Raw genomic sequence first — 21795 nt, forward strand, 5'->3', positions numbered from 1 at the left:
CACTTTGATAAGGTGTAGCGCCAGTGCATCAAGAGTTATGCACCTAACCAATCAAATCCTATGCACAAGCATCTATCTCGTCCATATCACACCAAAATCTCAGCAGCCTTTGGATGGGCATCAAGCTTAAGTAGTCGAATCTTGACCATCCATTTCACTTCCCTTTACTCCTCTTTATTACAATCAAGCCCCTGCCTCCATATGTTTTAGTACTTAAAGACCCCTTGCAACTTAGACCTTCAAAAACTTTAAATTACGCAAAAGCCCTTTGAATTTCAAAAATAAATTCCAAAAAATCCACCCAACACCGAGAGCAACTGATGGATTTTCGGTTTGGATTTTCGAACCTATTTTACGGAAACACTTATAACTTTTTCATACGATATCCGATCGAGATGAAACGAAGTGCGTTGGAATTGTAACTGGATGCTCTACGACTTTTCAGAAGACTCAATTATCTGAATCATCCATATAAAAAGACCAAAATGCCCCTACACTTTTCTAATGACGTATCTTTCTCATACGGAATCAGAACGTGATGAAATCAAAACCGTTGGAAAGATTGTATTTTTTTCGTATTGTTACGTGTAGAACACTTCCTTTAAAGAATTCATCTTCAATGCTGAAACTGCCCTCGACTGCCACAAATGCCGTAACTTCTTCATACGGTATTGGAATGTGACGAAATCAAATGCACTGGACTAGTTAAATTACAATCTATCTTTTTCATGAAGAACCGATCTTCCAAAAATGTCATTTTCACTATCAAAAATGCCCTCGATCGTAAATAGGCCAATTTTACCAGTTTTGACCCAGAAACCCGCACCACCTATTAATGATGTATTAAACCACTCCATGCATACCAAGATGCTCTGTTATCTCATCGGTGACACTGGACACTGCCATGTCATCATTTTCATCCACGTCACCCAAACTGGCCACGTCATCATCGCCATATCATCACCGCCACGTGGCCGAGTTGCCAACAAGGACAACCATAAAACAACAGACACCGAGTGGATGTGTGCCCAGAAAAAGAAAACCAAGTCGATAGGGCGGCCCCCATCCCTACTAGAGCTGGCTACCGGTGTCAACGACGTGAATGGAGAGTGCGGAATAATCCGGCACCAAACGCTGTGGGTGGCGATAGTGATGCTGAGGTGGCAGATGGCGCTATTTTAAGTAAGCTCTATGGAAACTATTAGGGGGCATTTGTTCGAATTTTTCATCGAACCACATTCTCGAGATTTAGTTTCTCGTTTAAATCAAACTATTTGGCTCATATTTTCGAAGAGGTGATCCGGAGTCACGGTGTCCAGTTGAATCACGCACTTGAACTAAAATCCAAGACTCAACTGGATTAACCTATTGAGGTTAATCCATAATCGAGTCACAAATTCTAGGGTTGATATAAAAGCCCTAGATTCACGGTGTCTCACAATTATTGGGTTTTTACCCTCTGACGGTGAAAGACAATGGTGCTCTAACCCTACAATCGAAAATCGAGGTGAGATTACTGCCGCCCTCCTCCTCCTCCTCCTCCTCCTTCTTCTTCTTCTTCTTCATTTGTGTTTATGGTTTCTCACATTTACCCTTCTTCTTCATATCTAGGGTTTACCCTCTTATGGTGGAAGTTGATCGCAGCCTTTACCTACAACTGAAAATCGAGGCGAGATTTATACTGTCCTTCTTCTTCTTCTTCTTTGTTTGTGTTTAGAGTTTCTCACATTTACACTTCTTATTCTTCTTCGTTTGTGTTTAGGGTTGATATAAAAACCATAGAATCACGCCCTAGTTGCTCTGAAAATGACCAAATTCTCACCCTCTCTCAACTCCTCTTCCTCCTCCTCTTCTAAGAGCGGCTGCAGAGGTCAGTTTTGAAATAAGGTGAATCTCTGCACTCTCGCACCCTCTCTCAACTCATCTACTCCGTGCCATCTGCTTGATGTGAGTATGACTAATTTTTCTGGGGGTGTCTTTTTTGTTCATGGATGTTTGTTTCAGGTTTGACAAATCCTCTTAGCAGAACATCGCTAAACTTTCCTCACATTCCTAGTAGGGGTTGCGGATTTTGGAACCTACAACTGAAGGTGAATCCCTGCACTCTCTCTCAACTCTTCTTCTTCCTCACCTTCTTTGTGCCATTCTCTGCTATCTCAGAGTTTGGTTCATTTTTTTTATTTTTTCTTCTCAAAATCCCTAGACCATGGTTGTCAAATAAGTTGAAAAATTGCATGATCTGGTGTTGTTTTGTTTGTTTATGGAAGGAAGTGGTTGCTTTGTCTATCCTCAAGATTGATAGTGATTTGTGAATCATAGTTTGGGAATTTACATATCAAGTAGATTTTCTGTTACTATTCTTTTCCTATTGATGCTCTGTTTGCTATGAAATTATTCATTCAATATTTGGCTAAATCAAATTATGCAATGAAAAGGTAGTTGCCAATGTAGAGGATTGCAATGTGTCAACAGTTTTGGATTTGTAACTATAAAAATGTTGCTTGAATGAACAACAATATGTGACTAAATATTGGATCTTTCTACCCAATATCACTTTTATGATTGGTAAACATTGGAAGTTTTACCAATCATGAGTTTGAGTGCCTATATTAAAAAATTATAAAATAACATTTTAATTAATCATGATCAGTAATTTATTATTTGTTTAATTTCAATGTAGATTTACTTTTACAATGGAATTTGATGATGGCTGCAAGAGGCGAAGAAAAATCACAATCTTTGCTGCAACTGTTGTTATAGCAGTAGACCAGTATATCAAAAAATATCTGAACAAAGAGCCATACCGTTGTGAACCCCTACGCAGTATTATTAAGACAGAGAGAATTATCGGTCACACTGATAGAACCTGTCGAGAACAAATAAGGTTAAGCAAGAGGGATTTTTTCAGTTTAAGTCATTTGATTAGAGAGAGGGGTCTATTGAGAGATAGCAGATCTGTGCAAGTGAATGAACAACTAGTTATGTTTCTACATACAGTAGGACACAATGTTAAAAACTGCATCATTGCACACAAGTTTGGACATTCTGGTGAGAATGTTAGTCGATACTTTAACCTTGTATTGGGTGCAATCCTTAAATTGTATCCGATACTATTGAAACCTCCAAGTATCGCAACGCACCATCGAATAACAAGCAATGAAGGAAGATTTTACCCTTATTTCAAGGACTGCATCGGAGCCATAGATGGATCACATATCCTTGCATGGGTGCATCTAAGAGATCATCCGATGTTTCGAGATAGGAAGGGTGATATTTCCCAAAATATTCTTGCTGCCTGTGACTTTGACATGAACTACACTTACATTCTTTCTAGTTGGGAAGGGTCAGCATCAGATGCTTGAATCATAGAAAATGCATTGCACAGAGACGGTGAGGGGAAATTGGTGGTGCCACGAGGTAAATATTATCTCATTGATGCTTGGTATGCTAACCAATCGGGGTTCTTGTGGCCATATCGAAACGTTCGATACCATCTGAAAGAGTGGAGAAATTATGATCAGTCACCAAGTGATAAAAAAGAATTGTTTAACCTGAGACATTCACAATTAAGAAACGTGATTGAACGTTCATTTGGCCCCCTGAAGTCAAATTCAAGATCTTGAAAAACCAACCAAAATATCCTTTCAAGACACAAGCAAGAATTGTGTTGGCATGTGTGCTGTTGCAAAACCACATTCTTACACAGAATAGTGTTGAAGAAGAAGAACGATGGCTTGATGAAGAGGATGAAGTGGATGAAGAAGATAGTACTAGTACCCAATCAACCCTTCACGAAGTAAATGAAGATGTTGAAGACGATAGTTCTGATGGAGAAGATCATATGCAGGAGAATGTTGATTGGGATCTATTTCGAGAACAAATTGCTAACCAGATGTGGGCTGATTGGGTGGCTGGAGATGGGGAACATGAAGCCATCACTGAAGATGATGATGATATGTCCTATCCGGATTGAGTATTTATGAACTGAAATATTTGCTATTGATTAACTTCCATTTGGAATGTATTTCTATGGTGGACAATTTTAATTTTTTTGCATGGTTTGGGATGACTGTATAACTTAAACATACTTGGTTTAAAATTTTATGTTGTGGGATGCATGTATGTGGACTATTAATTGAATTGCAATGCTAGGTTTATGGATTTCCCAATTAGTAATTGTTATTATTACTTGGTATTTATGAAATATACTCATATTGTTTTGTATTGTGGTGTATTTTGTTAGTTTTGATGTGATGGAACCAACAGGAGATTCTAATAGTAGGTCACGGGACATTGTTTCATGGCCTAGTGCCGTTTCTCATTACATGTTGGAGTATATATTGAAGCAGTACAAGAGTGGTAAGAGTGGAGATAATGGACTGAAGAAAAAGTAGTTCATAGAAATTGCCAACCTACTGAAAGAGAAATTCTTCACTAGTTATGACTGTGAACAAGTGAGCAACCACTTCCGGATGTGGAAGCAAAGGCTTAGAGCATTGGGTGATCTACAGAAGCAAAATGGGCTGGGATGGAATGCATCCGATATGAGATTTGATGCTCCTCAACACTTTTGGAATGAGTATAGGGTATAATGGAATTTTTTAAATTATAATTTCTATATAATTATGTGTGTGTTTTTTTTCTTTCTTAAAGCATAAGTCCATTGACATTGTCTTTTATATTGAAAGAAGAAAAAACAAAAGTATTGGAAGGAACATAGTGTGCTCCCAATTCACCTTGAAATATACTTGGTTTAAAATTTTATGTTGTGGGATGCATGTATGTGGACTATCAATTGAATTGCAATGCTAGGTTTATGGATTTCCCAATTAGTAATTGTTATTATTACTTGGTATTTATGAAATATACTCATACTGTATTGTATTGTGGTGTATTTTGTTAGTTTTGATGTGATGGAAGCAACAGGAGATTCTAATAGTAGGTCACGGGACATTGTTTCATGGCCTAGTGCCGTTTCTCATTACATGTTGGAGTATATATTGAAGCAGTACAAGAGTGGTAAGAGTGGAGATAATGGACTGAAGAAAAAGTAGTTCATAGAAATTGCCAACCTACTGAAAGAGAAATTCTTCACTAGTTATGACTGTGAACAAGTGAGCAACCACTTCCGGATGTGGAAGCAAAGGCTTAGAGCATTGGGTGATCTACAGAAGCAAAATGGGCTGGGATGGAATGCATCCGATATGAGATTTGATGCTCCTCAACACTTTTGGAATGAGTATAGGGTATAATGGAATTTTTTAAATTATAATTTCTATATAATTATGTGTGTGTTTTTTTTCTTTCTTAAAGCATAAGTCCATTGACATTGTCTTTTATATTGAAAGAAGAAAGAACAAAAGTATTGGAAGGAACATAGTGTGCTCCCAATTCACCTTGAAGTTGGAGCTTTGCTAAGGAAAGAGATGGCAACTAGGAATGATTCAACAGTCCCCTCTGAAGCTGCCACTGAAGTTATGATGGACATGACTGGTACTCAGGTTGAGGGAATAGGGAACAATGATGGCGTTGACTATCCACCTATTGAACCTGAAAAAAGTGTTCCTTCCACTCCCATTGGCAGTACCAGTCATTCTTGAGGAAGACCTCGTGGGTCTGTCAACAGTGGTAGAGAAAAGAGGAAGAAGGGTGCACCTGAAAAGGTGGTAAGTCCATTGAAATCGATTGCTAACTAAATCGAAAAGATGGTAATGAGTGAATCTCAGTCTCAATTTGGGAGAGCAATTATAGATGTTGTTGATGCCATTCCAGAACTCAATTTCCAACAAAATTTCAAGGCCAAGGAATATTTCATGGCCAAGAAGAATTCAGCCATTATCTTCATGGAAACAAGAGTAGAAGATAGGCGAAATCTGCTTGAGATGTACTTTCCAGAGATTGAGAAGAATTGAGGTGACAATAGGAAGTGAGAAGAATTCTAAGACCATGGTTTTTTGAATAGAAATTTGATATGTTTTGTTCATGTAACTTGATATTATGTTAAGTTTGTGACAATGGGTTGAATATGGTCTAAAGAAATCTTAAGATAATGGTTTTTTGTATGTTCCTCTCTGAATGATTTCAAGTTTAAGTATGGACAACCTCATTCTTATATGTCATAATTTTTTGGTTTCTTAGGAATGGCAGAAATAGGGAATTAGTTGTACTATATCGATATCTATTCTTGTGGATGTCCATTGACAAGTATTCATCTTGCTGCAGTCATCAGCCATAAAAATGTCTTTAATTTGTGGAATTCCATTGCATATGTTAGACTGGTGACCAATTGCAAAAGTGATTAAACCTTTATTTTGGGTTTCTGGATGATGGCTTTGTCTGTTCTTGTCAACTTGTAGCTATTATTTAATGAGCTGCAGTAGATGGGATTGGGGGGTGGGCAATAATATGATCTTGCATTGAAGATTTCATTGGACTGGTTGACTAGATCTTATCTCTCTTTGGAGCTGGTTCGGATGAGAAGGTTTTCTGAACATCTATGGGGCAAACAAATTCAAGTTGGAAAGATCAATGAGGTGCTGATGCCTAGTGCTTCTGTGAGGGTGTGGATCAATCACCCCTATTTCCGGGGCCTGTTGTTACTTGTTAGGTGTTAACAGTAAAAGCTTAGGTTGCCATTGTGAACAAAAAAAGGGTTAAAGGTTATGACCAACCTTATGACTTGGTAGCATTTATAAATAATTAATGAAAGATGGCCAAGTGCCTTTTGTTTGGTGATTCATTAGGATCCCTGGAGGTGAATCTTGATCACATTTTTTTCTTTTATTTCTTTTTTTTTCCCACCATTGTATATCAGTTTCAGTTCCTGTTTAAGAGGCATAAAATTTTTGCCATTGAAATCTCCTATTTTTTTGGTTTTAAGAATCCTCCCCTCAGAATTATTCTCCTATTACCTTATATTTGTCTATCACACTCAGATGAGGGGCGTACTTAACAGTATTTTCTATACATATTTGCTCTCTTGAAAATGTTTGTGTTAACATACAGATGACATTGAATGTGTCCGCTTGTGCCATTGCGAAGTGTGATTTCTGTGGGAAAGATTACTCAATTTTTACTTTTAAGTCAAGGTCACATGTTGGAAGGGAATTTTTTAAATGTTCAATGAATTGCCCCTTCTTCATGTGGGTTTACCAACTTAAGATGTGTGAGTGTGGAAACGGTCAGTGTAAGGTCAGAACTGTGAAGACAAGTGCAAATTATGGTCGATATTTTTGGTGTTGTCCACAATCAACTAGGGCATGAATTTCTTAAATTTTTTATTTTTTTATTTTTTTTGGATGTTTAAGATTTGAATGTTTATTTCCTTATATTCTTATAAGATTATTATATTTGCTGGTTGAAAACAAAGGCTGTGGAATGTTCGAATGGATATCAAATTCAAGCCCAAGTTGTCATACTTACCAGACTCCACCAAGGTCACAATGCTCGGAAACCTCAACTTCATCATCTCTTTCCCCTTCATCAGACTATATCAAAGGATACTTGAACGGTGCAATAAAAGAATCGGAGGACCATACGAGGACGCCGAGAGATGTTCTTGACGCAGTCAAGAAGCTTGATTTAAACAAAAATGTAGGATGAACTTTTTGGAACTTTTTGGAAAAGAAAAGGCCGATGCCATTGTAATGATATTGAGTTCATTATCTTTTTTTTTTTTTTTGGGGTAGAAAGAGTTCATTATCATTTACTAGTACCTAGATTGTAATAGTTAATTTAGACTGAACTATGTTTTTGTTTTATTACATGTTAGTACCTTTGATAACTATGGGGAATTGGGCACATCACAAGCTCCAAGTGCCCCATTCATAATTTCATAATCTATGGAAAGATTTCAGAATATGACACTTATAACAGAGTGTTTCTAACCTAAATATGGATATAAAAAATAACCCTGAAATTCAGAATCAATGGAAAGATTGCAGAATTTAAAATTTAGAACAAAATTAGATTCACATGTGTAATGTGACATGTGACTGAGCTCATTGTAATATGACCTACCCAAAACCATTACATGAAGAAATCAAATCATGTTTTTCAAGAAAAAAAAAACTCAATACTGTATTATTCCTTTTTAAGATGCACGCTACCTATTTCGATTACATGAACTACAATCATGCCTTGTAATTTTCTTCTTATTTTCCTCTTTAATTTACAAAATAAAAAATAATAATTACTACACTCTTGGACTTGATAGCTCATGAGTGCCACTCTTTTTTTCTTTTTTTTAACATATTGCAATATAAAAGAAAAAGAAAAAAAAATAAAAAATGAAGTATATTTGTGAACAAATTTTTTATTTTGTTTTTTTTTTTTTTGGTTTTTTTTTTTTTTTTTTGCTAACAGAGAACACGGGTTCAAAGACTCAAAGGTAACCAAACAGTTTTTCCACTCAAAATCAATTGTCAGAATCGGGGTAACCAAACAGTTTTCCACTCTGAATCAAGTGATAGAATCAGGGTAATCAAACAGTTTTCCACTCATAATCAAGTGATAGAATCAAGTTAACCAAACAGTTTTTTCATCATAAGAAAATTATTCCAAATAAACTCATCCATATGAGTTAGATCCAGAATCCTGAATCCTTGGAATCTGATCCGATGGATAACTCGAACCAAACACCCCCTTAGAGCGCCTATTGGTGGTCTTTTGAATTCTACCAACTCTAGGGAGATCCTTGGAACAAATTTGGGAATGGAAGAATTTGAAAATATTCCCAACTCCATTGCGGATTCAGTTGCTATTTTAGAGGACGGTCATAATGCTGGAATTGATAACTCCTTGCATAGTTCAAAATAGCCATGGGCGGGTGGTTGTTGCGGGTCGACCCAATGGAGCGGGTTCTTGCTCCTCTTTGACTCTTCCTCCATCCAATAATGAAGTGGGCTCTTTGGAAGGTGGTCGGTTAGAAGTTTTGCTACCTGTGACTGATATGGAGCATCCTGATGCTGTAGTAGATTCCTCACAAATGACGCTGGCAGTTCAAGATAATGGTCGCAGAGTGATTGTGCAACATGACTTGTCTAATATCGGTGCTGATGATCAGAGTGTAGATGGTCAATTTATTCCTATCAAAGACAGTTCTCATACTGAAACTTCAGCTGCAGCACAGAGACGTATCCATAGACAAGAAGTTTTAATTGTTGGCCGCTTTTTAAATCAATCTTTTGGGGTGGGAGTTTCTACTCGTCGCTCCACTAGAGAATCCAAGCGCCCCCTTTCTCAATGAAATACGTCTACTGGAATGTAAGGGGTTTTGGCAACGATCGAGCTCGGTCGGCGTTGCAGGTTCTAGTTCGCGACCAGGAACCTTCTTTTATTTGTCTTGCAGAGCCTAAAGTGGATTCGAGTCGCCGTCCTCGGTTGTTTTTCAACGCCTTGGGTTATGAGGCTGATTTTATATCAAATAATAGAGATGATGCCCATCCCAATTTGTGGTTTTTTTGGAGGAGCATGATTCCCCGCCCAGCTATCATTCTTGATACTGATCAATGCCTTTCTTTGTTAGTGGAGGTGAATGGGGCGAAGCTTCTTGTTTCGGTGGTGCATCCAAAGTGCTATAGGGCTGACAGGCACCAACTATGGTATGATTTGTGTTCGATCTCAGGTACGTCGCAGCCTTGGATTGTTATGGGAGATTTTAATGCTTATTTATATTCTCATGAAAACCGTGGTCCTGGTCGGTTCAACCAAGGATCTGCTGAGGATTTTGCCACTTTTCTAGACTCATGTATGTTCCTCCCTGTCTCTACTTCTGGTCTCAAATTTACGTGGTCTAATAATAGGGCTGTTGGTAATGTCTATGCGTTGCTTGATAGTAGTTTTTGTAATTAAGAATGGTTACAATGTTTCCCTTCAACCTCTTAGCATGTTTTGGCTCGAAGTTATTCTAATCATTCCCCTATTGTGGTGGATTGTAATGAGGTGCCTCGGCCTTCCAACATTCCATTTAGAATACAGAGATTTTGGGCTGATCATGAGGATTTTAAAAAAATTGTTAAAGAAATTTGGGAGGTGCCGATCAGAGGAACTCCCATGTTTATTGTTGCTCAAAAATTGAAAAAGGCTAAAAGGTCCAATGAAGGCTTGGGCTAGATCAGCTTTCCGCACATTGAAAAAGAAATGGAGACTTCAAAGGCAGCTTTAGATTCGGTCCAGAGTATTGAGGAGAATGGGCTGGATGATTTTTCTTTTGAGCAAGAGCTTGCTGCGAGAAAAAATTTTAACAATGCGGTTATGCTTCAAGGGAAATTATGGGCTGAGAAGGCAAGAATTCGATGGCTAAAAGATGGTGATCGTTGCCTTAAATTCTTTCACATCTCAGCCAAGATCAAAAGAGGCAGGAATCATATTCTAATTCTTGAGGCGGAGGATGGAAGTATTCTCACTGACCATGACGCTATTGGCCAGTGTATGGTTAGTCATTTCAGCTTTTTCATAAACTTATAAAAATGCAAATCTTTTATCTGTGATTCCCAGGGTGCTTAATGATCAGGATAATGAGGTCCTCACTGCTATTCCATCTCCAAAGGAAATTCAGGCAGTGGTTTTTGATCTTGATCCTACCAGTGCTCCTGGCCCAGATGGGTTCCCAGGTACTTGCTATCGTTCCTATTGTGATATTGTTGGCCCTGAGGTATGTCAAGCTTTAATTAATTTCTTCAAGGAAGGGGTGATTACAAAAGGGGTGAATAATAATTTCCCAACTTTAATACCTAAAGTTGAAAATGCCCATAAAGTTGCCCAGTTCAAACCCATCTACTTCGGGAATTTTTTTCTTCAAATTAATCCCTAAGATTGTGGCCACAAGGCTTTCCCCTTTCAGGCACCGTCTTATTTCTGAGGAGCAAGGTGCATTTCAGAAGGGAAAGATTATTTTTTCCAATATTGGAGTAGTGTTTGAGCTAACAACTATGATGGCTACTAAAAGCTTTGGTGGAAATATTGGGTTGAAATTAGACGTGCAGAAGGCCTTTAACACTCTTTAGTGGGAATCCCTATTTGATGCTTTGATCCAATTTGGCTTTTCCCAAACATGGATTCACTAGATAAAGCAAACTCTGATGTCTTCTAGGCTGTCTGTTTTAATTAATGGTGGCCCTGTGGGATTCTTTGGGGTGGAAAGAGGTGCTCGCCAAGGGGACCCCGTATCTCCAATGTTGTTTATTATTGCTAAGGAAGTCCTATGTAGAGGCTTACATGATCTTCGGGAGAAAGGAATCCTTGGTCCAAGAAACACTCTCACTCCATCTCACTTGCTATATGTTGATGATCTTTTGATCTTTATGAATGTAGAGATAAGGGGGAATAAAGAAACTTAGAAGGTTTCTGGAAGATTATCAGGCTTCTTCTGGGCAACAAATAAATCTAGAAAAAAGCAAAATTTTTCTAGGATCCATCTCAGTGGAAAGGAAGCGCAAGATTAAAGATGTTTTGAACATTCCGGAGTCTCACTTTCCTACCCATTATGTTGGGGTGGAGTTATTTAAGGGCCGGGTCAAAGAGGAGAATTCTTCTGATGATGGATAAATTTAAGGCTAAGCTAGCTAGTTGGAAAGGAAAACTTCTCTCTCTGGTAGGAATGGTGGAATTAGTAAAGACGGTTATGAGTATCCTCTTGATTCACAATTTTCAGTCTATTTATGGCCAACTTCTTCTATTGCTACCATGGAGAGATGGGTAAGAAATTTCATTTGGAGTGGTGAGTCGAATTCTTCTAAAGCCATAGTGGTGAAATGGGAGTCTGTTTGCAAGCCAAAATTGGAGGGCGGCCTAGGCATTCGTCGCTTTAAGGATATTAATTTAGCTCTTCTAGCTAAATTTTGCTAGTACATAAAATTTGAAACCTCTCCTTAGGCTTGCTTCTTGCGAGGAAGATTTGTTGCAGCTGATGGCTCTTTTAAACATCATATTACTTCATCCTCTATCATGCCTGGATTAAAGAAAGTGTGGGATTTTATTTCTAATAATTCTCGATGGATTGTTGGTGATGGAACAAGTATAAAATTCTGGTATGATCAATGGTTGGGCCAAAGAGGGATTTCTGAAGATCTTCCCAGCGCATTGATGCCTATGTGCTCTGCAACAATATCGGCTACTAACTTTATTGAAGAAAGGGAATGGACGATGCCTGAGGTGTTGTATAATGAGATGCAATTAATTTGCAATCTCATTTTATCTTTCCCTGTTCCATCCGTTGCTACATCAGATAAGATGATTTGGACATTAACTGAATCTGGCAAATTCTCTATTCTCTCGATTTGGGAGTGTTTAAGGAAGAAAGTTTCCAAAAAGAATTGGTCTCGACAGATCTGGTTGAAAGGTCTTAGTCCTCGTCAATCTCTCTTTGGATGGCGTCTAATGTATGAAAGTCTTCCAACAGATGACAAAATAAGAAGACACTCTGTTCCCCTTCTGTCAAGGTGTAGTCTCTGTTCAAATCAGGTAGAATCCTTCAACCATCTGTTCTTTGAGTGTGGATATGTTTCAGAATTATTGTCAAGGATTCTTAGCTTTTTCGACTAACAATGGTCTAGTTTTCCTTCTGTGGAAGATTTATTTTCCTTATGGGAAAGAAAAGCGGCAATAGTCCCCTGTAAAAATTTATGGCTACCTCTTTGCATTATTATCCCCATGCACATTTGGAATAAGAGAAATAGAAGAACATTTGATGATATAAACCACCCTTCTTCTTGTGTGGTTCGAGCAATTTTGAAGGATCTTTAAGATTACTCCATCTTTGTGCCTTTCCAAATCTCTTCAGTGGCTGGCTTGGTTCTTTCAAAGAAATTCCAAGTCTCCATTACTAGATCGAACCCACAAAAAATTTCAGAATTATTTTGGACCTTTCCTCCTCCAACACACTACAAATTGATTATTGACGGATGTTCATTTGAAAATCTAGGGTTTTCTGATGCAGGTGGAATTCTTCGGGATGATAAAGGTAGCCCTCTCCTTTGCTTCTCATACTATGAAGATATTGGGACTAATTTCATGGCGGAATTTGTTGCTTTCTTTCATGGTCTGCATCATGCCAAAATTATCGGTATTGAAAATCTCTGGATTAAAAGTGACTCCAATGCAGTGGTTACTGGCATTAGAAATCAAGGAATTCCATGGTGTTTTGAACAGCAATGATTATTTTACAAGAAATATCTAAACGAGACCAATTGGACAATCTCTCACTGTTACAAGGAAGTCAATGTTGCTACGGATAAGCTTGCAAAGCATGGAGCTGGAACTAAGGCATCAACCTCATGGCTAACTCCTCCTAATTTTATTTTATCAGATGTAAGCTGGGAATTTCAGAGAAGACCCAGATTTCGGTTTATGCAATCTTTTGATTGGGCTAAAAATCTGCTGATGGCCATGCCGAAGGTGGATTATTAGTTCAATAGATTTTTTTTATCTCTGTACCATCCATTTTTAATATATAAAATTCTTTGCTGATCTTTAGCCAAAAAAAAAAAAAAAAGTTTAAATATGGGGTTAATGGTTTACTTGTGGATCCTAGATCATAATTTAGGTATGGTGACTCTCATTCTCTCTCATCAAGATGGACCTTAAAAAAAATTTAAGGGGTCATCGCACTCACACTATGATACTAATAAACATTACCCCCAAGAAAGAAAACTAAGGAATGAATACTTAAGAGAACGTAGAAAACAATTGCCACATAAGACGAGTATGTAAAATTACAATGAAAACAACAAGAACTTGAATCCACACTTAGGATATAAGATCTCCTTTAAAATTCTAAGACTATTAGACAAAAAGAAAGAACATACTTGGGATTATGTTTGATATAATAACCACTTCTTGGATTTCCCTAGCATGACTGGAAAACTTGCATCTACAGATGTGCTCTTCCTCTATGTAAGAATTCTCCTAATGTAATTGTTTGAAATGACTCAACAGAAAATATCTCGTGAGATGATGATAGCTCTTGAGACACGTATTTCATGGTTGGACGAGATTGGGGATTGATATTCCAGCATATAAATGCCAATTTTAAAATAGAAACCACCACTCCAGCAACTTCAACTTTGGGAGGCAACAATCGTTGGTCCAAAAAATCTTTCAGCATCATGGTTTTCACAGCTGATGATGATGCCAACGATGACAATGATGATAATGATAAAGATGAAAGGAGCTCACCAGGGTGTCTTCCCGTTAATATTTCTATTATTACCGCACCAAAGCTATACACATCACACTTTTCAGTCACCCTCATTGCATAAGCAAGCTCTGCGAAAAAGAAAGTAGGTCAAGCTTTGTTTTGGGATATTGTTAATATTATATTTGAATTGATAATACATTTTTGGGAAGTATATTAATTGTTGATGATAAATTAGAGTTACATATGTAAGACTAGCAATACATTGGTAAACCCTTTGAAACTACGAGATTCTTATATCTATATGAAACTCCAAAGTTTTGAAAAAAGGCTACTAAAACAGATCAATGCTGAAACTTCTCCATAAAAACGTTTGAATATAATTTAATTAAGATAGATGTCATACTCTTCTTTTTTTTCTTTCAAAATTGATCAAATTGTGATAATCCTAATAAAGAAAACAAAGGAATACAATTATAATATCATTAATTAAGGTGGAAATACTGAGAAATATAGGTTTTTGTGTCCTAGATAAAAGAAAGAAATACATTACCTGGAGCAAGATAGCCATATGTGCCTACAAGAGAAGTCCAATTACTTGAATCAGGCTTTAGGAGCCTAGCAGTCCCAAAGTCTGACACACAAGCCTCATACTCTGAATCCAACAAAATATTGCTACCTGATATGTCTCTATGAATTATTGGTGGTGAGCAATCATGGTGCATATAAGATAGTGCATTGGCCACACCTTTAATTGCATTAATTCTCCTGATCCAATCAAATTTTGTTGCTTGCACCAAATCTCCTAGGATCTTCACCAAACTTCCCCTTTCCAAATACTCATAAACCAAAAATGAGTGTCGTGCATGTAAACAAAAACCATAAAATTTCACAATGTTTCGGTGTCGAATTTCAGTTAATGCACGAATTTCATTTGTAAAATGTTTTTGGTTGACCATGCCAACATCATTTTGTAAGGGATGAAGTTTCTTCACGGCTACCAATTGACCATTTGATAAAGTTGCTTTGTAAACACTTCCATACCCTCCCTTCCCAATGCAATGCTTTTCAGCAAAATTCTCTGTTGCTTCCATGATATCTTCATGCACAATTCTTCCATCATAGTTACACATTGCAAATGGATTTCCCTGATCAGTTAGATCTCCCTGATCAGTTATTTCCATTTGTTGTACCTCTATATCTTTTGCCTTTCCTTGAAAAACCAAAGCAATTCCTGTAATGATGGATAGTAGAACTATCACACTCATAATAGGAAGTAAGATAAAAATGATGAATCCATGCTTATTTCTAGTATTCCTCTTTTCTATTGCAGAAGAATTGCAAGAGGCAAGCAAACCTTCTGCATTTCCACACAGTGCTTTATTATTTATGAATGCATCTCTAGGAGCATGTTCGAAGGCTGCACTTTTGGGAATAGGACCTTCTAACTCATTATAAGATATGTCAATGGATGTCAAACTCACCATTTCTTCTAGTGATGAAGGAATAGAACCAGAGAGCATATTGTGAGAGAGATTTAATATTTCCAAAATATGCAATTTACCAATCTGTGATGGTATCTCTCCTATGAGCTGATTTTGACTAAGATCCATTAGAAGTTGAAGTGAAATCAGGTTACCCACTTGATATGGAATGCTTCCATACAATCTATTCTTGCCCAAGTCTAGGTAAATTATTTTGAAGCAATTCCCTAGTTGCTCTGGAATAGGTCCAGTTAGATTGTTGGCTGACAAGTCGAGATCTTCTAGGCTAGACAACTTTCCAATTTCAAATGTCAATCTACCTGAAAGCTGGTTATGGCTCAAATTCAGGCTTGATAAAGCCTTCATCCTCCCTAATTCCTTTGGAATTTCTCCAACTAAATGGTTGGAAGAAAGGTCAAGTTGTTGCAGTTGAGACAACTTTGCAAGCTCGGCAGGTATCCTACCTGTGATCTCATTCCTTGACATCCGTAGGCTTGTAAGATTCTGGCATTTTCCCCAATTTGGTGAAATCTCACCACGGAATTTGTTATTACTCAAATCAATGTAATACAAATGTGGATAAAAACCAAAAGCTTCTGATATATTTCCATCCAGCAGGTTGTTTTCTAGTCTGACTCTCAACAAGCTTGTGCAATTTCTCAAGCCTTTTGGAATGGGGCCTGTGAAACTATTGTTATGTGCAATAAAATATACAAGTGATCCACCAATGCATAACTGTTGTGGTAAATTACCTGAGAAATTGTTTCCAAAAATTTCTAGGTCAGACAAAAATTTCAGATTCCCTATTTCCTGAGGAATGGAACCTGAAAATTGATTTTCAAAGAGTTTTAGTACCTCCAACTTGCTCAAATTACCCAAAGATGCAGGAATGATGCCAGATAATTGATTTTCTAACAAGCTCAACAAGGATAACTTGGTCAAGTTTCCGAAAGTGAATGGAATTGAACCCATCAGAAGATTCTCAGAAAGATCTAAATTTACTAGGCTTGCCAAGTTCCCTATCTCTAAAGGAATAGGACCAAAAAGACTATTCCGATACAGTGATAAAGTGACCAGCTTGGTCAAGTTTCCAAACATGGAGGGTATGGATCCTGTTAGAGAATTGTTGTACATGTATAACTCTCTCAGATTTTTCAAACTTCCTATTTCAAAAGGAATGGAACCAGAAAATGTATTACCATGGAGGGATAAAGTAGTGAGATTGCCCAAAGCACCTAAGGATGAAGGGATTGAACCACTGAGATTGTTGATAGCCAAATCTACTATTAAAAGATGATTTAGCTCTCCTATACCCCAAGGGATTGAGCCACTTAGATGATTAGCACCAAGATACAAGAACTTAAGATTTGGTAGTGCACTGACCTCGATTGGAATTTCACCATAAAGTTGATTGTAAGATAGATCCAAGTATCTAAGATTGGAAAGGCTACTTATCTGAAATGGAATGGTGCCAAAGAGAGTGAAGTTGGTGAGGTCTAGATGAACAATGTCAGGGAAAGAAATGAAGTTGAAGCTTTGAAGTGTACCTTGCAAACCCATATCCCATAGTTTTATATGGGAGACACTACCAAACTGGTTGCAAACAATACCAACCCATTTACAAGGTTGGGAATAGGAAGAAGAATTGGCAAGTGTCCAAGAAGGCAAAAGGGAGTGGGTTTGGTTGTGGAGGTTGGCTTTCCACTTCAAGAGAGCCTCTGCTTGTTCAGTGATAGATGCAGTGGAAGTAGAAACATGTGAAATAGGGAGCAACAAGACAAGCAACAAGAATGCAAGGAGGGACAAGGAGAGTGATAGGGAATAGAAAAGTGTTCTCATGAAGGCAATGGGAGAAGAGCAAGTCATTTTTTAGGTTTATCCAAACTTTTCTGTTGGGTAGCTGTGAGCAAACGTAAGGACTTAGGGAGATTTATAATAAAATTCTTGGAAGATAGACGAGAACTGCTTTTTTATTTTTTATTCTCTTAATTCCCTTATTCTTCCTCCTGCATTATAAAAAGGGAGAAAATAATTTCTGTGGGGAAGTGTGGCAGCTGCACTCAAGCTTGTAAGGAGTGGAAAGAAATGCAAAATGGTCATCCACTTGGTGCTTCCGCACACTCCCACTGGCCCCCACATGCACGTAGGGTCCATGCTCCCCCACAAGTAACAGTTCTCTTTTTAAAAGAAAAATAACATAAATAATTTATATTTGCCTTCCAAATTGCCTTGATCAAGATAGAAGAAAATCATCAAGAGATGACATCATCCAAATTGGTCACAAAGATATATATACATTTATACCTTTTTAAGCTGGCAATTAGAGCCAAAGAATATCAGCCACCGAAGGTGAGGAATTTTGGTGAATACCTAACAAGTGGTTTTGTGAATTATAGTACCTAAGAGTTTAAAAACGCAACCCTTAAGGCTAGAGGTTGCAATTTCTATTCTACTCTAGCCCACTCAAAATTTGGCCTGGCCCAAAGATTTCTTAAAGATACAAATGGTAGGTCGAGTTCAATTATGTTCCCAAAGTTGTTAGGTTGGGTGGAGTTTAGGCTTTTTCAGTAATGTGTGCTTATGAATGTTTTCATTATAAATTTATAGCAATGATTTGTTGTTTGTAATTTAAAAGAGGCATGAAGATGAGCTGTTATAACTCAACCGCCATTGTTAGTCAAACAAACGTCATCTCTCTTGCTTGACATGGACAAAAACTTGGAAGATTGACTTAAAAAATAAATTTAAAAATAAAAAATAAAAAAGTAATATTGGTGGTCCAGTAACATAATTAGATTCGATCTTAAAATGCTCTGGGTCCCTGGCCCCAACCCCTCCACCTTCCCTTTTTTCTTTTTACTCCCAAAGAAAATATAAAGTTTTCTACAAAAATATATTTAAAAAAAGACAAAAGGAATGTTACCCTATGGGCTTCAAAGTTGGTGAAGAGATGAGCTAAGCGCCTAAGCCCATCGAACTGTATGGTTGGAATTTTCCATTACCACTTACTGCTTTGGAACCTTCCCCTTTTGAGCTCTCTTTTGACTGTCTTTTTTGTTTATTAATTAATCTTTTGACTGTCCTTCTCAAACCATATTCATTGAAGACTTTCAAAGGTAAATGAATCTTTCTCCATTATTTATTTTTCTGCATAAAGATAAAAATCGGGTTATTGAAAACACAGAGAGAGAGAGAGAGAGAGAGATAAGAGGCATTCATGGCGTGCTCTCAACTGTAAGTCTGAAGGCTTGCACAATGCTATTGTACACAACCTTCTTTGATGCTTAGATGTTAAACTTTCTTTTCAATCAGGAGAAAAAAAAAAAAAAAACTGAAGGTTTGTAGGGGCTGGGGTTCAATAAAGCATTGATGTTGGCACACCGGATTCTGTTGCCCAAAAATTATCCGATCATAAAATAGATCATTTAATGCGTCATTGATTTATAATCTGGTATCCCCATAAAAGGTGAAATCCCATGTGAGAAGGATATATGGCCACCTCTAGTTTTTGTAAGGTAAGATGGCAAGAATAAAGGAATCAAAAGACAAAGCCAGGCCAACCAAGGAAGAAGACAAAAAGTGAAGAGACAAAAGACACAAAATTCCCATTACACAAAAATTTATGACCAGCTTATGGGTGAACCTACTTTCCCAATTCCGATAGATGGACAAGCATGATTTATTCACAAGAAAATCAACAGCCAAAATATATACAATCTCTCTCTCTCTCTCTCTCTCTCTCTCTCTCTCTCTCTCTCTCTCTCTCTCTCTCTCTCTCAGGCACTTGAACTAGTGCCAAAAAAGGAATCCATTATTTTCTCCACTTATATTCTCTCTTTCATCTAGATGTGCATTCTTTATTTTTATTTTTATTTTACTTTTTCAATAACTAATGTTTTTTTCCACACTATAAATTTTTTACTTTTGCATAGTTAAATTATATGAGTTTTTGAAACTTGATTTCTCTTCTAAAATTCTGATTTTTATTTCACATCTTACAAATTAATATTTAAGATATCTCAATTTCCTGTGCATCCAAACTAAATTGGTTTGAATTTGGTGATCAATAATGATCATGCAAATGATGGTGTGGTTGTTATAAATAAAATATGAGAAAAGTCATTTATTTTTCTTTTTTGGTGCTAAAGTGGGCACACTACTATGGTGGCTTGGAGGGGGATCGGACACCATGTGTCCGGGGATTTGAGGGTGTTGGCCACCACTAACATGATACGGTACAAAAGGGGACTCAAACATAAGACCAGCCTAAAACCCTACTATAAGCTAGTCGACAAACAAAAAAAATGTCCAACTCACATCTTTATTCCATATTATTTTTTCTCTTTCCTAGGAATAAATAATAAATAAATTATTATATGCATAGATGATGCCTTAGATTCAAAGAACCCGATGATGCCTTAGATTCAAAGAACCCTTTCCCATAAAATATTTTGATGTAATACCTTCTTTTTTTTTTATGAAAGTATGTAATAGAAATCAAATGCAAACAGATGTCTCTTATTAACACATTTGCCATCTAAAATTCGAGTTGATATCCGACGGTTACTATTTTTTAAATATCTGAATTTGGAACAAAAAATAATTAACTTTTATGATATAATTATCGATAAAAAAATATTACAAAATAATGCATATATAATAGTTTCTATTTTATGTAAATAGCAGTAATATCAAAATCCATTCCTGATTACCAGTCATATGATTTCCAAGTTGTATATTTCCTATATTGTAAAGAAAACTCAATTAATCAAATATAACTATGGGTTACAAATCCAAATAAAATCCAAGTAATTTATCAAAAAAAAAAAAATTGTGGGGTCTTCAAGAACAGAGGACGAAGAAGACATAGAGGGCTTCAAGGATTTTTAAGGCTCTTACTGATTGATTACCTTTGTATCTTTTCTTTCTAACTTTACTATTACTCTTTATAGAGAGTGTAGAGTCAAAAGATCCGTTGAACAATGAATCTTTTTCAATCTGCGGAATCGCCCTGAAATCACTCCTTCCGTTACGATCATAGGAGTGACCGTTACTATGGTTCCATGATGAGGCCGGATGGCCACCTCACCAACAAAAATAAATCTAAGTATTTTATTTTTGAGAAAAAAAAAAGGCTAAAAGGTAGCTCGGTTCCTATAACTAGACATAATAGAGGCTGAAATACCATCTCATCCCTCATGAAAGACGAAAATTTCATCCATGTTGATACTTCTACTAATACTTTCATTAACCTATTTGCAGATGTAAAGATCACACTACCTTTTACGGAACCCACGTGACTTAGCATGCACATGTGCATAGAGGCTTTAAAATTTTAAACTCAAACTAGCTAATAGAATTCTTAAGCCATGGGTTTTTTTCAGTCATACTCAAAAAGCATCGTAGATAAGATCAATTTTTTTTTTTTTAATCATTTAGGAGTTTTTTATTGTACGGCAATTCAACCAAAAAAATTGTATGGCAACATTCTAAAATATTGTACGGTACTGCTTTTTTTTTTTTTTTAAAAGGTAATTGCTTTCTTTTCTCATTAAAAAATCTTTTAATTTTTATTTCTTGGTAAAGGGCTTTCTTTCAATAGGATAAATTAAGAAAAGGAAAAAAAAAAATTACTACCTAGTCATGTGGCCCCTATAACAGTGTGAGGACCAATGATAGGCGTACAGAGGCACCAATGAGGGTGGGTATTTTGTATTTTAGATCATCATTAAGCCTCTTTTTATGTTTGGGTGCAAAACTACGTGACTTTCGCAGGAATTAGTGAGAAAACCTAGCCCATGAAGATCTTACTCATGCTGCACCGATCCACCGTGTTAGGAAAAACCCCTGAAAAAGAATTCTGAGTGAAAAGTCCACCGGTCATACGGCCCACCCAACCCCTGTTCCGAAGATCTGATCCTTAATTGTTCGGTCGATACCTTCAATGCATCTTGGTCGGCCTGTTGTTCTTCCAACGCTGATGTGCGCTCTCGCTTTTTTAATCTATCCTATCAAATCAGCGAAAAAAGAGCCGAATGCAAACAACTTTTCAAAGAGCCCGGTTTTCCTGTTTAAAAAAATAAATAAATAAGTAAAAATATCCCCTATGAAAGCAAAGACTGATCCTTTCATTGCCAAGTGGGATAGTACCAAAGGGAAAGTCCACTAAACGTGGAA

At 36.9% G+C, this 21795-nt stretch overlaps 1 protein-coding gene across 1 annotated transcript; it reads right to left on the minus strand.

The window, feature by feature from the left end:
* Positions 1-13665: 13665 nt before the first annotated feature.
* On the minus strand, positions 13666-17502 carry LOC122061495 (MDIS1-interacting receptor like kinase 2-like). The gene is made up of 2 exons (XM_042624765.1): positions 14688-17502; positions 13666-14265 (listed from the first exon to the last, which is right to left on the minus strand). The coding sequence occupies exons 1-2, from the start codon at positions 17482-17484 to the stop codon at positions 13871-13873; spliced, it is 3192 nt and encodes a 1063-aa protein (XP_042480699.1). The 5' UTR covers positions 17485-17502; the 3' UTR covers positions 13666-13870.
* Positions 17503-21795: the final 4293 nt, after the last annotated feature.

Source organism: Macadamia integrifolia, chromosome 14, assembly GCF_013358625.1.
Source record: "Macadamia integrifolia cultivar HAES 741 chromosome 14, SCU_Mint_v3, whole genome shotgun sequence".
Lineage (NCBI taxonomy): Eukaryota > Viridiplantae > Streptophyta > Magnoliopsida > Proteales > Proteaceae > Macadamia > Macadamia integrifolia.